General features: G+C 45.4%; 1 protein-coding gene across 1 annotated transcript; it reads left to right on the forward strand.

The window, feature by feature from the left end:
- Nucleotides 1–13,992: 13,992 nt before the first annotated feature.
- Nucleotides 13,993–16,699, forward strand: LOC101658976 (interferon-induced transmembrane protein 1-like). Its single transcript, XM_045296059.1, has 2 exons — nt 13,993–14,017; nt 16,323–16,699. The coding sequence occupies exons 1-2, from the start codon at nt 13,993–13,995 to the stop codon at nt 16,697–16,699; spliced, it is 402 nt and encodes a 133-aa protein (XP_045151994.1).
- Nucleotides 16,700–17,114: the final 415 nt, after the last annotated feature.

Consider the following 17,114-nt stretch of genomic DNA (forward strand, 5'->3'; position numbering starts at 1 on the left):
GGGACCCGGAGCGTCTGTGGGCGGGGCCAGGAGGAAGGGGCGGGGCATGACGTGGGGGCGTGGCCCGGAGCCCGCAGGTCTCGCCCGGGATGCATTCTCTTCGCACGTGCAATTTTTTAAAAAGTTCCAATTTTTGGAAAGAATGCACGACAAGGTAGGGTACACGGTTTTTGGCTGCCATGTGGCTATTTCCCCAGGATATGAGTTTTATCAATGGTGTCTCGCTTTACCAATGTTAAAATCTGGTCACCTTAGCCAAGTGGGGTCCTTCTCCTGTCGCTTAAAACTCCTTAGGGGAGGAATTCGCAGCACCCAAGACCTGGGAATGCACACGCACATCAGTCGGCCACGAACCTTTCCAGTACAGTATGAGTTTGAAGAAAGGCATCCCTTTGTACAGTGGCTGGTTGTGACCTAGGTGCACTGTCAATATTTAGACCTTTCAGAAACGTGGCGTAATCATTCATAGTCCTGGACCAGCCCACACCTCCTCCCCTCACCTTGTGCCAAAAAACAAACTCTCTGGCCTGTCTGTTAGGACTTCTCCAGTGACCCAACCACCGCCCAGTGCTGCGAACGGTCTATTGGTGCTGAGTCCAAGATTTCTAAGAATTCCTGAGTTGGCCTTGTCTCTCTCCTAAGTTCAATGCCAAGACCTTTCCGAGGTTTGAAGCCAGGGCTATAGTGCACTGAAATGAACCTGCTAGGTCAGTACACCTATGGCATTGAGAGAATAGGCCGCAATGAGTTGATACAGAATCTGGATTTTTTTTTTTCTGAAGAGGAATTAATACAATAAATTTAATAAAATTACCAAATCAGTCATTATCCAGAGTTTTGTTTTTCATAAATGTGTCTTAAGGAGAATTTTAAACAATCTAAGATTAAGCAGTATGTTTTAAATACTTGGGTTTTAGGCACAGTTCTTTATCTCTTTAGCTCTCTCTCTTTGGGCTGTGAGCAAGCATAGCGGTTTCTCCATTGGTTTAACTTCGTTTGCCCTGGTCGGCCACCACCTGCCAATCAGTGCACAAGCCGACGCTTCACCTTGAACATGGATCCATGGCTCTTCCAGGGCAAGTCTCAGGATAAAGAATGGTGGGGTAGGAGAGCCCTGGAAGAGCCCAGGTGGCGAAGTGGTTAAGTGTTGGGCTGCAACCCACAAGGTTAGCAGTTCCAAACCACCAGCCACTCTGCAGGAGAAAGACTGGACTTTTCATTCCCTTAAAGAGTTTCCTGTCTTAAGAGGCAAGCGAATTTTGGGAATGATGAGGGCAACAAATGTATAGATGTGCTTTACACAATTGATCTATGTATTGTGATGAATTGTATGAGCCCCAATAAATTGATAAAAAAAAAAGAGTTTCCTGTCTGACAAACTCAAAGGGACCCTGTAGGGTCGATACAAGTTGGCATCAACTTGATGGCAATCATTTTTTAAAAGAGTTTAACAGGCCTGGACTCATAGTGACCCTATAGAACATAGTTGAACTGCCCCTAACAGAACAGCACTGAAGCTACAGGTCAGGGAGAGGGACATGTCTGATCAGAGAACACAGGAGCAAATGAAGGGGGAGAAAGCAAGAGTGGAGCACATCCTGGCCCACCAAGCCCTGAGGATGAGATCCCTGCTCAGAGCACCCAATGCACAGAGTGGACCATATGGCCGGCCCCACTATGAGACACGACATCCCTCACTGACGCACAGCCCTATGGGGGACAACACTGGAGACACAGTGTGGGAATTGCACCCAATATGACCCCACCACACTGAGGCGAAACACTAAGGGCATGCAACAGAACAGCAGTGGGAGCAGAGTAAGGAAGTCCCCAGGGTTAACCAAAAATAGACTCTGGGGCCAGGGCATGGCACCCCATCCAACTCAACCGGAAAACACTCCTAAAGGTCAACAAACAGATCTTAAACTATTTACTGTACAGGCTTTTCTTTTTTTCTCTCATTTTGTTGTTTTTGTTTTGTTGCTTTGGTTTGCTCTGTCTTGTTTTTTTGTGCATATTATTACCTCTGCAGGTCTAACTAGATAAGATAGGCGGGATAAACAATCTGGAGAAGAAAACAACAGGGACCGATGGTTCTGGGGGGATATAGGAAAGGGGGAGACGGAGCAAAAGAAGTGGGTGTTAACAAACCCAGGGACAAGGGAACAATAAGTGATCCAAAATCGGTAGTGAGGAGGGTGGTAGGGCTTGATCAAGGGCAATGTAACTGAGAAGAATTACTGAAACGCAAATGAAGGTTGAGCATGATAGTGTGACAAGAAAAAAAATAGAGGAAAGAACTAAGAGGCAAAGGACATTTATAGAGGTCTAAATACAGGCATGTACATATGTAAATATATTTATATATGATGATGGGGAAATAGATCTATGTGCATATATTTATAGGTTTAGTATTAAAGTAGCAGATGGACATTGGATCTCCACTGAAGTACTCTCTCAGTGCAAGAACACTTTGCTCTATTAAACTGGCATTCTATGATGCTCACCTTCCCTACATGATCGGTGAAGACGGGTGCATAAGCAAATGTGGTAAAGAATGCTGATGGTGCCCAGCTATCAAAAGATATGGCATCTGGGGTCTCAAAGGCTTGAAGATAAACAAGCCGCCATCTAGCTCAGAAGCACAAAGCCCACATGGAAGAAGCACACCAGCCTGTGTGATCGTGAGGTGTTGATGAGATCAGGTATCAGGCATCAAAGAACAAAAAATCATATCATTGTGAATGAGGGGGAGTGCAGATTGGGGACCCAAAGCTCATCTGTGGCAACTGGACATCCCCTTACAGAAGGGTCACGGGGAGGAGATGAGTCAGTCAGGGTGCAGTGTAGCAACGACGAAACATACAACTTTCCTCTAGTTCGTTAATGCTTCCTCCCCCACTATCATGATCCAAATTCTACTTTACAAATCTTGCTAGACCAGAGGATGTACACTGGTGCAGTTAAGGACTGAAAACACAGCGAATCCGGGACAGATAAACCCCTCAGGACCAATAATGAGAGTCACAATACCAGGAGGGTAAGGGGAAGTGGGGTAGAAAGGGAGAACCAATCACCATGACCCACATATAACCCCCTCCCTGGGGGATGGACAACAGAAAAGTGGGTGAAGGGAGATGTCGGACAGAGTAAGCTATGACAAAATAATAATAATTTATAAATTTTCAAGGGTTCATCAGGGAAGGGGGACAGGGAGGGGGGGGAAAATGAGAGTTGACACCAAGGGTTCAAGTAGAAAGAAAATGTTTTGAGAATGATGATGGCAACAAAAGTACAAATGTGCTTGATACAATGGATGTATGTATGGATTGTGATAAGAGTTGTACGAGCCCCCAATAAAATGATTTTTAAAAACAAAATAAAACATTTAAAGAACAGACTCGATGACAGTGAGTTTGGTGCTTTGCAGCAGGTCAGGAAGGAGACTGGGTGGTGCAGTGGGCTATGCCTTGAACTGCTAACTGCAGGGCCATCAGTTTGAACCCACCGGCTGCACCAAGGGAGCAAGATGAGGTTATATGCTCCGATAATGATTTACAGCCTCAGAAAAAACTCTCCATACGATAGAGGGTCACTCTGAATCCAAAAGGACCCGGCAGTGCGTGTGGTTTGGTTTATGCAGTAGGAGTCTCTGGCTGGTGTGAAACTATGAACACTCGGTGGGGTTGAAGCCCCCCCAGAGGCACCTCAGAAGAATGACCTGCAGCCTACTCCCCCAAAATCAGCCACTGAAAACCCCACGAAGCACAATTCTACCCGGACATTTAGGAAGTCACCCTGAGTCAGAATGGGTTTGAGGACACCTGTCTATTATGTTTCAGGCCCTGTTCTAAGTGATAAACATGCACTCAGGTGAAATAGATGTTCTCGAAACAAGAAAGATTAGGGATGTCATTGACACGCCTTCACTTTTCCACTGGTAACCTGCAGACCGTTCAGTTAGCCCAGTCTCTGGGGCACAGCTGTCAGAGCGCACAGTCTGCACGCCGACCACCTGTCACACACAAGCAAACATGCCCACCCCCGGGAGGTTTGGGCAGTGAGCACTGAAGTATTTATTAATTCTGAATGAACCTGCCTACCTTCTTTTAGATGTTTGTGAGCCATCTAACAAATCTGAAAAGAGCAGAGCTAATATTATAAATTTGGTATATTGTAATGGTATTGCATCCTGTGGTATATATACTAGAAATGGTTCAGCGCTTAGCTCCTAATCAGGAGGTTGGTGGCTCAAACCCACACAAGGAGACTGGTGATCTGTTTCCATGCAGATTCAGCCAAGAGAATGGCCAAGACGAGCCAGTTACGAGGGAGGGAGCCTAGAGGACTGGAATCAGTTCAAGCAGAAAGGAGTGAGGATGACAACCTTGTGAGCAATGCCAACGTACTGTGTGATTTGTGCAAAGATGGTTAAATGGGGACCTAATTTGCTGGGGAAACGTTCACCCGAAGCACTACAAATATTATATAAAACCAGAAGGCAAAAAGCAAAGACTACAGTCAAGAAGGCCTAGGAGGCAGTGCTACTGTGACAGGGAGTCACCATGCGTTGGAATCGGCCCAATGGCATCTCACAACAATGTGTAGTAGCACAAGCAATGTGCTCTGTGGTACAGATTTTGCCAACCGTCACGACACTTGAAATTTAATCTCTTCCTGTATGCCTCTTCGCCAAAGAAAGAAAATACAGATAAGAACTGTTTGGAGGCCAAACTATGGTCCCCAACACAAGGGATCCCGCACATGTTAAAGGATATGGATGACTTCTGGGAAACCCTCATAACAAGGGCTGAACCCGGAGGACATTGCGCTGAGTGAACACACATTAACGTGGGTGAGGGGGGAAGGCAATATACAATAAAAGGAAGGTCAACAGATAATGATGGAGCAGGGGTGGGGAACTTGAGGTAAGTTTTTAAAAGGTACTTACAGGATCCTAAAATAGCAGTCATCTGTGAGAGACACAGGCTACATGGGAGCGTGGGGTGGGGGTGAGGTGAGTAGGAGCATGTCATGAATATATATTGGGTTGATAGAGGATATTTGTTGGAATAAATTCAATGGCAGTGAGTTGAGAGGATACGTGTCCGTATTTTACTTTTGCTGCAAATATATCTGTGAATGTGATAGAGCAATGTTATGAACATTTGTTAGCTATCACCAAACACCTTGAGGAAATGTCACTGGGCTTGGGGGCTCAAAGGACACCAAGGTCAATTGGCATAGCATACTTGTGTTAGTTTGGGTAGACTAGGGAACCAAATTCATAGACCCTCATATATGTATAAGAAAGAGGTTTATATACCAGAACAATTGAATATTAATAAAACATCCCAGCTCAGTCCAAATCAAATCCATAAATCTGATATTAGGCCAAATGTCTGATATCAATCATTAAAGTCCTTTTCAGACTCACAAAACACATGCAATGATGCTGAATGCAGGAAGATCACAGGCCAGTGGGTGGAAAGTCTGTGGATCCAGTGGTGGCTGACATGGGTCCACGTGACTCTTCCAGCTCAAGGCACTAGAATAGTTCCATGTGTCTTGTGAGCTGCTATGCCTCCCAGGGTGTGAGCAGAGAGAGAGAGAGAAAAAGAGAGAGAGAGAGTCTTCCGGATCCAAGGAGGAATACAGGAATTCCCAGAATCTTCCAAAGGCCATGCCCAAACAGAGGCCTCATTGGCTATATCCCAATTGACAGGCAAGACTCCACCCTTACACTCTTAATCCTCAAATTGACACCAGATTATGTAACTACCACAATAGTTCACAAGACAATGTTCTACATCTTGCTTTGGCGAGTCCTGACTAGCATCTTAAAAGCTTGTGGCTGGCTATTTAAGGTGCAATTATTGGTCTCTCTCTCTGTCCAGAGGAATAAAGAGTAATGAAGATCAAAGACACATGGAAACAATTAGTCCAATGGAGTAATGAGTGACCAGAACGTCCATCTATATGACCCGGAGACTAGACGGGCCCTGGGTACCACTACCAACTGAAGGATAAAAGTAGAAGGTCCTGGATAGAGTGGAAGGGTGCCCTGGTGGGGTCCTGGGGTACACATTCAGCATCTAAGCACAAACAAGTTCAGCAATTCCAATCCTCTAGCAGCTCTGCTGGAGAGAGATGAGGTTTTCTACTCCTGTAAGGATTTTCAGTAACAGCAGCTCACAGAGGAAGTTCCACTCTGTCTTGTAGGATCGAGGAGCCTGAGGAGACTCAATGGAAGTGAGTTTGAGAGTTTTTAAGGACAGAGTGCAATGAAAATGTGGAACCGAATCATAAAAAAGACCAAGCTTACTGGTTGGATTGAGACTGGTGGAACCCTGAGACCATGGCCCATCCTTAGCCTGGAGGTCTGGAAATGAACTCATCCCCATGGCTCCACTTCAGGGGAACAATAGGCAAATCCATCGGGAAACTTCTAACACGGGGAAGCGTGCACAGCTTAGACTAACCGAGCGTTTGAAATCCAAAGAGCAGCATTTACCCAAGGACAAAGCTCAGAAAAGCTCGGAAAAGAGGAGGCATGGAGACAGGAGGCACAGGGAGCAAGCGGGATGAGTGATGCTAAGCTGCTGGGATTGCAATGACTGTGGAGTGGAACGCTCCTTTGCTCTTAAACCTTCTCCACTCAGTTCACCGTCAAAAGTTAAAAAGGAAAAGAAGAAGCAGTTGCCTGGCACAGTTACAAAACAAACCCGAAACTGCTTCTACACGACTGCTATTGGGAACCAGAAAGGAGAACGAGGCCATGTGGGGCACACATCTATTGGGGTCAGTTGCCTATGCCTTAGCATGCTGTGTGACAGTTAGGTCTCTGTAAAGTGCCTCAGTGCCTGAATGACCCCACACCGCCTTCACAAAGACACCGTGAGTGCATGGCTTTAACAAACAGAATTTTATTCTCACAGTTTAGGAGGCTAGAAGTTCAGATATCATGTGCTGGTTATAGGAGAAATCTCTCTCTTCATTCTGGGGGGTAGTTCTTATCCACCCCGGGTCTAGGACAGTAGTTCTTAACCTGTGGGTTATGACTCCTTTTCAGGTCAAACAACCCTTTCACAGGGGTTGCCCGATTCATAACAGTAGCAAAATTACAGTTATAAAGTAGCAATGAAAATAATTTTATGGTTGGGGTCACCACAACATGAGGAACTGTAATAGAGGGTTATGGCATTAGGAAGATTGAGAATCACTGATCTAGGAGATTCTCAGCAGAGGAACCTGGGTCCAAAGGTGTGGGAAACAGAAAGATTTCTCCCAAGTTGCCTCCCCCAGATATATGCCAAACTTAGCTGCTTGCTACACGTGTTAGATGACTACACACTTGGAGGTCAACAGAAATAGGTCAGGGGTTCTTCTCCCTAAGGGTTATCAGCCAGCTAGAGCAATCAGACTGTATAGTCCGTCCACCCTAAGTAGGGCCTACTCTCTTCTGATAAGGATAGTAGTGGGTTGGTTCCCTGAAGGAGAGCCCAGGGAGGTCAAGCCCACTCAAGGGTGACCAAGGTTAGACCGCCATCATGAATTTAGGGTCTTCCCTTCTTGTCACATGTATACCTCCAGTTCCACCCCTTCCTATCATGTGTACACCCCCAGCTCATCCCCTTCCTGTTACGTTTTTGCCTACGGTATATCCCCTTCCTATTGCTTGTATTGCCTATTGTGCAGCCCCTTCCTGTAACATGTGTGGTTACCTGTAATCATGCCCCCTAAAGAGATAGAAGTCTTGGTTAGCAAAAAATGTCTCTCTCTCTCCGACTTTCTCCACGTGGACCACCAAGCAGGGTTGAGGTGAGCATGCTACCATGAAATGTGTCTGACTCCATTATTTTAATCTCTCCTCTACCTCTCATGCTCTCTATGACTTTACTATAATCTTTACTTATTATCGCTGTACAATTGTGCCTACCGGACCTGTGATGATGTTTTAGGGCCTCTCTCCCCTAACACAAAGGACCTGTTCCAATTCTGGCTCCTTTTTCTGGGTGGTAATAGGTCCCTCCTTCCATGGCCCCTTCTCCTTTCTTGGATCTCTTTGAACACATTGGTGACCTGTCACAAGTATACTCATGTTTTCATGCCTGACCATTGGTGACATCATTTATGCCATTTGTAAGCCTGAATGCAATATAGGCCGCTTATCCTCCCAAAATGACAATTGTTTTATCATATTTCTTAACAAATTTCAGGCTCAAAAACTCACTGCCCTAGAGTCCATGCTGACTCACAGCGACTCCCCATGGGTCTCCAAGACTGTCACGTTTCCCAGGAGTAGAAGGTCCAGTCTTTCTCCTGAGGAGCTGCTGGTGGAATCAAACTGCCGACCATGCGGATCGCAGCCCAACACATAATCACTTCACCACTAGAGATCCTGTAACCATTTCTGGAGGCAACATATAATCAAGGACCAATGATATTGAAGGAAGAAGTCCAAGCTACACTGAAGTCATTGGCGAGAAACAAAGATCCAGGAACTGATGGAATACCAACTGAGATGTTTCAATAAACAGTCGCAGCACCGGAAGACCTCAAGGGTCTATGCCAAGAAATCTGGGTGACAGCTACCTGGTCAACTGCATGGAAGGGATTTCGATGTCCACCCATTCCAAAGGAAAGTGATTCAACAGAATACAGAAACTATTAAACAATATCATTGATATCACATGCAAGGTCTATTTGGCTGAAGATAATTATAAAATCAATCACACCAGTATTTCGACAGAGAACTGCCAGAAACTCAAGCTGCATTTAGGAGAAAATCTAGAAAGAGGGATATCTTTGCTGATGTCAGAGAGATCTTGGCAAAGGCATTGACTGTGTGGGTCATGGCAAATTATGCATAACATGGTGCACCATGGTAATCCCAAGATCACTTAATTGTGCTCCTCTAGAACTTGTACCTAGACTAAAAGACAGTCATTCAAAAGGGGGTACTGTGTAGTTTAAAATCAGAAAATATGTGAGTCAGGCCGTATCTTTTCACTGTGCTTATTCAATTTGTATATTGGACATATTATCTGAGAAGAATGCAGTATCTGAATCAGAAGGACACCCAACAGCAACCTGGGATACACAGATGGCCCAGCCTTGCTAGCTGGGAGTCAAAAGGCCTGGAAGCACTTAGTACTGAAGAGCAAAGACCATAGCCTTCACGGTGGATGATACATCATCATAAAGAAAGCGAAAGTCCTCACACATGCACCAATAAGTAACACCCACGACAAATGGAGGAAAGGGGGGAGTTGTCGAAGATGTCATTTCACTTGCAGCCACAAGGAACACTGATGGAAGTAGCAGTCCAGAAATCAAAATTCTCATTGCATGGTGCAAAGCGACTTCAAAAGACCACCTTAAGATGCAGACGAGCAAAGACGGCACGCTGAGCATTCAGGTGTGCCAGACTCAAGCCGCGGTATTTTCAAAAGCTTCAAGATGCATGCAAAAGCCGGGCCATGAATATGGAAGACTGAACAGAACTGATGCATGTATAAGGAGACCAGATTTTAACATTGGTAACCGGGACACCATTGATAAAACTCATATCCTGATGAAATAGCCACATGGCAGCCAAAAAATGTATACCCTAGCTTGTCGAGCATTCTTTCCCAAAATCGGGACTTTTTAAAAATGCTGCGGGACGTGGGAACATTTGTTAAAAATTGGGACTGCCCCGCCCAAAGTGGGACGTCTGGTCACCTTATGCACGTACATCATAGTTTGGGTCGGCAATCTTGAATATATATCATGACTGTCCGAAGAACAAATAGATATGTCTTGGAATAGGTACAGCCAGAAAGCTCCTCAGAAGTGAGGATGGAGTACTCTATCTCACATACTTTGCACATGTTTATCAGGAGAGACAGTCCCCGGAGAAGGCTATGTTTGGTAAAGTAGAAGGCCGGTGGAAAAGAAGAAGACACTCATGAGATGAACTGATGAGTCACTGCAGCAATAGGTTCCAACATAGCCTCATGTGTGGGGAGGGTGCAGCACCACGGCGGCAGCGTTTCATTCTGTGGTAGTATGAGTACAGGAGTCACTAGGAGTAGAACTCATTCAGCTACACTGACGAGCAACAGCCCCCATTACGGCACATATGATCTTTACTTTCTTTGACAAATTCAAGGCATCTTTGAGAGGGACGGGACAAAGGGAGAACAAAGAGGGATGAGAGTAGGAATCAAAAGAAGAAAGAAGGGTTTGAGAAAAGAAGATAATGCTTTATCTGGACGATGATATCTTGTCCTATTTTGACCACATAATAACTATTTGTAGATGTTGATGTCCCAGCGCAACATGACAAGGGATGGCAACAGAGACATTAAAGCAAAACTTTTAACTGGGAATCAAAAGTAGATTAAAGGAAGGGGGACACACACAGAGGTAGAGAAAGACGGCACCTTCTTTCGGAAGAAGATATAAGTGGATGCATGTATGACTTCAATGTAAGGAAATGTTTCTTTAGACACACACACCATACACTTGATCTTGAACACACCATGATTCAGATGTAAGCAAATATCAGCTAATTTCCACTTTGACAGTAGAACGAAGCAGATAAGACTTTGTAGGCAAGGTTTTAGCAATCTGAAAACCACTCCTGCAGAAGTCTGAATGAATGACGAGGTGGAAAGTCACCAATGATATTTATTTCTCACATGATTTCCTTCTCTTCCAGTTCTTAAACTTCTTCTTTTTTGGATGGGCACCTATTGTGTTCCAAGGTCTGTGCTGTTCCTAGTTTGACGCATTCATATTGAGAACCACTCGCAGGAGATTTAACAGTTCAAGACTTTTAAAAAATCTTCTGGAACCATAGACTTGGCTGTTTCACTAAGGACAGAGTAGAGCCGCCCCACAGTTTCCTGGCCTGTGTTCTTTTCCTGAACGAATCTCATGGTCCTGAGTGTACCCTGACTGAGGGCGTCTCAACCGCCATACTCCGTATAAGCTCTCACGTCAACTCTCATCCAATACTGGCCTTTACTTAAACTTTACTTAGTACCAAGACGCATTTGAGAGGCATCTCATTACCTACATTCTACGAGCCTCCCGTGCACCTCTTCCCCTTCCCCACTTATCTCTCTTTAAAGTCTACAAAATGTTAGGGTGGAAAGAGCTCCCCAGCTTCTCCCCCCACCCCCCCAAAAAGTGCTTCCTGGCTGTTTTCTGTCCCTTTGTCCTGCCTCCTTGCTTGTCCCCTGAAGCCTCATCATTGTGTAAATACACAGAAGGAAAACCTGCCGTTAGGATGTAATTGTGCTCTTAAGTCTAAAGCAATGTAAGTTCTCAAAGACAAGTGGATGCAGGGCCCGGTACCAGAAGGAGTCTTCTCAGTGTTGACACAGGGGATTGTCCTGAGAAGATTAAACCGCTAGGAAAGAAGCAGGCGGAGGGACAGTGAGTGACAGCCCGTGATGGGGGGGTCCCGCCTCCCGGGGGGAGAGTTCATCTTCTTTCTCAAAGAGACGTCTTCAGGGATCATGTCACTTGAATTCCCTGTGAATTCAGTGTCATCTCAGCTTGACCAGCTCTGGAAGGACATATTAACCCCCGCTTGTGATTTTCAGAAAACCATTCTAATTTAGCAAGTAATTAAGGGTCACATGCAGGATAAAGAGCTAGATAATCTTGGATTACCTACAGGAAGCTTTGTCTCCAAGGCAACCCCCCAATGGAGAGTCTGTTAATTCCAAGGCGAGTCAGTTAATGAGCTGGGAAGGAGAACTGGCTCCCAAACCCATTGGAACCAGGGGAATGGAAATAGCAATTATATTGCCATTGAAGGATTTGGCGGTAGAAAATACATGCTTCCAGGAAACAGGGATGGGGACTAAACACTTACAGAAAGGATGCCATCATCAGTGTTTTCCTGTGCCCGGCCTCCCATCTACCCGGCGCTGAAGCCAGGTCCGTCTTTATTTATGAACGTTAGTCGAGCCTCCAACGGAGTCCTCTGACGTCAGTGCTTTCTATGACCTAATTACCTCCCACCCTGGTTCTGCCTGCGTCACCACACCGGGTTGGGGGAATGGTTCAAAGGCCCCTTCTGAGAGGAGACGAACGTGCGGCCGTTACGGCCTTGATAGCCCAAGCTGGACTGAACACTAAGATAAAGTTGCCCAGATACGCGCTACTAGAGCTTTTAAAGGACGTGCTACTAGAGCTTTTAAAGGAAGTTGATGGAGGTGGAAGGATAGCATGCAGATGACCTGACCAGGGACATGCGATGAGCCAGCCCACCAGGAAACTTCAGGGGGACAGAGTGGAAAATCGCAAATGCCCTCAGAATGGCAAAATGTGTGGAGGAGCTGAGGGTGGGGTGTGAACTGCCCTCCTTTTTGTGAGCAGCCAAGCACTTAACTATGGCAAGGCTGGGGCTCCTCAATCTCACAACCTCCCTGCAATGATCAGAGCTTTTATACACGCCCCCTCTAGGAATATGGACTGAAACGAAATGTGTGTTCCCTTCCCGGGCTCATCAGTAAGTCTGTTTCTATATTGTGAAATAGTTCGTGTGAGATTGGTGTTAATTCTTCTCTAAATGCTTGGAAGAATCCCCCAGTAAAACCATCTGGCCCTAGACTTTTAGATGTTGGGAGTTTTGTAAAGACTAGATATATGGCTTCTTATAGGCTTGTTAACATTTTCTAGATCAGCCTGTGTTAATTTAAGCAGATAAACCATTTCTAGAAATTTATCCATTTCTTCTCATTTTCAAATGTGTTGGAATACATTTTTTCATAATACTGTGTGATTAAAAAAGATATCAGTTGGCTCTGTTGTAATGTGACCCATTTAATTTCTTATTTAAAATATTTACTTAAAAAATACTTACTTTTTACCAATCACAATGATTGACGCATTAAACCTCACCCCCCCACCCCAGGGGGACAAACAACGGAAAATGTGGGTGAAGGGAGACAGTGGTCAGTGTAAGATATGAAAATAATAATAATCTATAATTATCAAGGGGTCACGAGGGTGGGAGGTGGGGGTGGGAGGGAAAGAAGAAGAGCTGATACCAAGGGCTCAAATAGAAAATAAATGTTTAGAAAATGATGATGGCAACATATGTATAAATGTGCCTGATACAATTGATGTATGGATTGTTATAAGAGCTGTAAAAGCCCCCAATAAAATGATTTTTTAAATGTACTTTTTCTCCTGGTTTTCTTTTGTTAGGTTTGCCAGTGGTTTATCCATTTTACTAATCTTTTTGAAGAACCAATTTCTTGTTGATTTTTCCATAGTTTTAATTTTTTTCAGATTCACTTATTTCTGCTCTAATATTTATTATTTCTTTTATTCTAGTTTCTGAGGGTTTGTTTTGCTGGTCTTGTTCTAATTGATGCCCAACACATAATTTTATGCATAAAATGCATTTAAATGCATAACAATGACTAGTGATGACAAAAGGTGGAAAAGACAAAAAAGAAGGCTAAAGATACATTAAAGACCAAAGTGTTCTCTCTCTCTCTCTCTCTCTCTCTATCTCTCTCTCTTTCTCTTTCTCTCTGATGTCTAATTAGTTACCATGAAAATCGAGGCAGAGTTCTGAGAGGGTTCAAGGGAATAAGAAGTCTGCAGCCCCAAAGCCAGAGCAGAAGACGAGATGCCAGTTCCCCTGAGGGAAATGGGGCACACTTCCTTGTATAGGGAGGACACAAGAAAAGCACACCACTGTAGCAGATGGGACATGGACACGCTCATCTTGGACAGATAACTATCAGCTGAGCCATACATCCAGCTGTGTATGTTTGAAAAGAGAAATGGACCAGCCCAGCAGAGGGAAAGGCATCTTATTTACATCCCTCCCTGAGCATTTGTAGACAGATACACTGGGAGGAAGCAGATTTTGGAGGAGAGATGACAAACAAGCCAATTGGGAGCCAGAAATGTACTGAAGTAGCCTCTTTGGGGATAATTGGAATGGAGTGAAATAAGGTGAAAATGGGCAAGATGGTTCTCCACACTAACAATTCTGGTAAGGATTTATAGCTCTCTCTGAATTACATCTCAGGTATGCTTGATTTTATCTAATGGGTCTTGGTGGCTGGTGTAGTGGTTTATGCACTGGACTACTGGTTACAAGGTCAACAGTTCAAACCTGCCAGTTGCTCCATGAGAGAAAGAGGCTCCTGTAAAGATGGACAGCTTTGGAACTCCAGGGAGAAGTCCTACTGTCCTGTAGGGTTCCCATGAGGCAGAATTGCTTCCACAGCAGCAGGTGGACAGGTCATGGTCTCATCTGAAAACAGAGGAGACAAGAGGAAGTACCTGCCTCTGTCATTGACTCATGTATTCACTTAATAAGCATTTACTTGTGCTCAATTTCTAACCTAAGAGTTGGCATTGGAAACCACCCAGTGGCCATGGAAGAAAGACTTGGTGATCCTTTCCCATAAAGACGATAACCCAAACCATCCTCCTTGTTATCAGCGCCAACTATGACCCATATGGACCCGATTTGACAAGGTAATGAAACCTCAATGGAGTTTCTACAGATGTACAAATATGTAATCTTTATGGAAATAGTCCACCGCACATTTCTTCCGCAGTGCAGCTGGTGTGTTTGAACCGCTAATTTGTCAGTTAGCAGCCTAGTGTTTTAACCAAGGAATCCCTAGGGCTCCTTTCCCAAAAGATTAAAGCCAAGGAAACCCCATGAAGCAGTTTTTCACTGTAGCACGCAAGGCTGTTGTGAGTTAGAATCGACTTGACGGCAAAGGCAAAAGGTGCGTGCATCTGGTCTGGGCATTAAGGATAAACTCTGCTATGGCAGAGCTCCTATCGAGTGGGGCACCGCTTAATAAAGATACTGGCAAACATGAATGAATGGGTGGGCAGAAAGTGCCCTGGGAGGATGTGCATTCTGCCTAGGATGAAAGGTTCCTGTTCACAGGCCAGGAGGGATTTGAGCTAAACCAGGGAAAGTGGAACTGTCATTGTAGCAAAAGGAACCACAAGCACAAAGTTTGGGGTGTGCAAGAGTCTGGATCACTTGAGGAGCTGGGATCCATTTGGTGCAGCTGACATAGGGTGTGAGGTAGGGATTCATGCCAAACACCTGCAAAGGCACCGGGGGCTTGATTGATAGAGAGAAAGGGAAGGAGTAGACAGATCACTTTAGTCAGGTGAGGTGGAGGAACTAAAAGATCATACCTAGAGGACTTAGCAGATTTTATTTTTAAGTGATCTTTCTGGAGTGGCCTCTACAATATATTCAAATGTCTCTTTTGAGCAAATATGCTGGGATCTTAATTTCTAGCTCTCACATGGTCCAGGAGGGAGCTCTGGGGTTGCAGGGGTAAGCATTCAGCTGCTAACGGTCTCTCAGTGCTTTGAGCCCCCCAGCCTCGGAAGTCAGCCTCAGAAACCCTCTGAGGCACCTCTACTCTGTTCTATAGCGTCGCTATGAATCCATTTGATGGCCACAGTTTAGTTTGGGGTTTTCTATGCTCCGACTTCCAGGTAAAGGTCTTTCCCCAACAATACCTATGGAAAAAATTACATCACCGAGTCCCATCTAATTTTCTGTGTTTGTGCACGTTATTGTATCAATGTAATTTTAAAAACAGCAACAACAGAAGAGAGACTGTGTGTTTTGTGTTTGTGTGTGTCTTGCCATGAAAAGAAAACATGGTCACTGAGTGGACAATGGCTGAATTGCTCGGCCTTCTGCTGGCTCTTTCAGAAGCTGCAGCCAACTGGCAAATGCTCCCTCAGCCTCCTGCCCACGCAGCTGCCAAGTCCCCAGCACTCCCGCACCCCCACGCCAAGATGCCCCATCCTCGTCTGCTCATTCACACATTCAAAGTGGACAACCCCCAAAGCCGTTGTTCTCAACTCCATTCTGGCTCCCAGTGACACTGCAGGTCAGAAGAGAATGACCCCAAGGGCATCCAAGGGCATACATCATTACAGAAGCAGACCACCTCATCTTTCTCCTGCAGAGTGGCTGATGTGTGCTCCGCTCACCTTTCGGTTAGCACAGCGGTTCTCAACCTGGGGGTCACGACCCCTTTTGGGGTTGAACAACCTTTTCACAGGGGTTGCCAAAGACCATTGGAAAACACATATTTCCAGTGGTCTTAGGAACCGAGACACCTCTCCTCTACCTGTCTCCAGGTGGGCCCGCCCCCATGCAGATACACCCACATATGAGTACCCGGAGTGAAGACTGTTACCAATGCTACACCATACTTCTAGACAATATTTCATGTATTTTTCATTAGAAATAAATATTTCGGCCTCTCCCATTCTGCAGGTCTGTTTGTCCTCACGCCCAGGAGATGGCTCAAGAGGAGCTCAAGCTGGTGGGCTGCGGGCCCCATACCACGCTGCCCCCATGCAGTCCACCATGATCAGCATCCAGAGTGAACCCCATGTGCCTGGCCACATCGTCTGGTCCCTCTTCAGCACACTCTTTCTCCACTGCTGCCGCCTGGGCTTCGTGGCCTATGCCTACTCCGTGAAGTCTAGGGACCGGAAGGTGGTGGGAGACATGATTGGGGCCCAGAGCCACGCATCCTCTGCCAAGTACCTGAACATCTTCTCTACAGTCCTCGGCCTCCTGGGAATCCTCATCTTCGTCATTCTTCTTGCCACGGGCACAGTGATGAGCTCCCAAGCCCTGCCACAGATGACGGGCCAGCAAGGCCACTAGTCACTGCACCACACTGTGTCCTGGACCCTCTGGCCCTTCCCTGCTGGACGACCTGACCTCTGGTCCTGTCCACAGCCGTTTGCGCATATATCTCCATCTCTCAGCAAGCTCAATAAAGCGCCCTGGTGTGTAAAAAAAGAAATAAAGAAATATTTCACAATATATAATTACATCTTGTTTTTGTGATTAATCACTATGCTTTAATTATGTTCAATTTTTAACAATGAAAATACACCCTGCATATCATTATGATTCATAACAGTAGCAAAATGACAGTGATGAAGTAGCAACAAAAATCATGTTCTGGTTGGGGGTCACCCCCACATGAGGAGCTACATGAGAGGGTCGCGGCATTAGGATGGTTGAGACCCACTGGGTTGGCAGGTGAGCGCTTCAACACTGTGTCAACAGGGCT

Source organism: Echinops telfairi, unplaced genomic scaffold, assembly GCF_000313985.2.
Source record: "Echinops telfairi isolate 266 unplaced genomic scaffold, ASM31398v2 ScPeMD7_7400;HRSCAF=8409, whole genome shotgun sequence".
Classification (NCBI taxonomy): domain Eukaryota; kingdom Metazoa; phylum Chordata; class Mammalia; order Afrosoricida; family Tenrecidae; genus Echinops; species Echinops telfairi.

Coding starts and splice junctions, on each gene's coding strand:
- LOC101658976 (XM_045296059.1), top strand. CDS start 13,993: ATGGTTCTCCACACTAACAATTCTG. Junction 14,018..16,322: donor TCTCCACACTAACAATTCTG/GTAAGGATTTAT, acceptor CCTCACGCCCAG/GAGATGGCTCAAGAGGAGCT.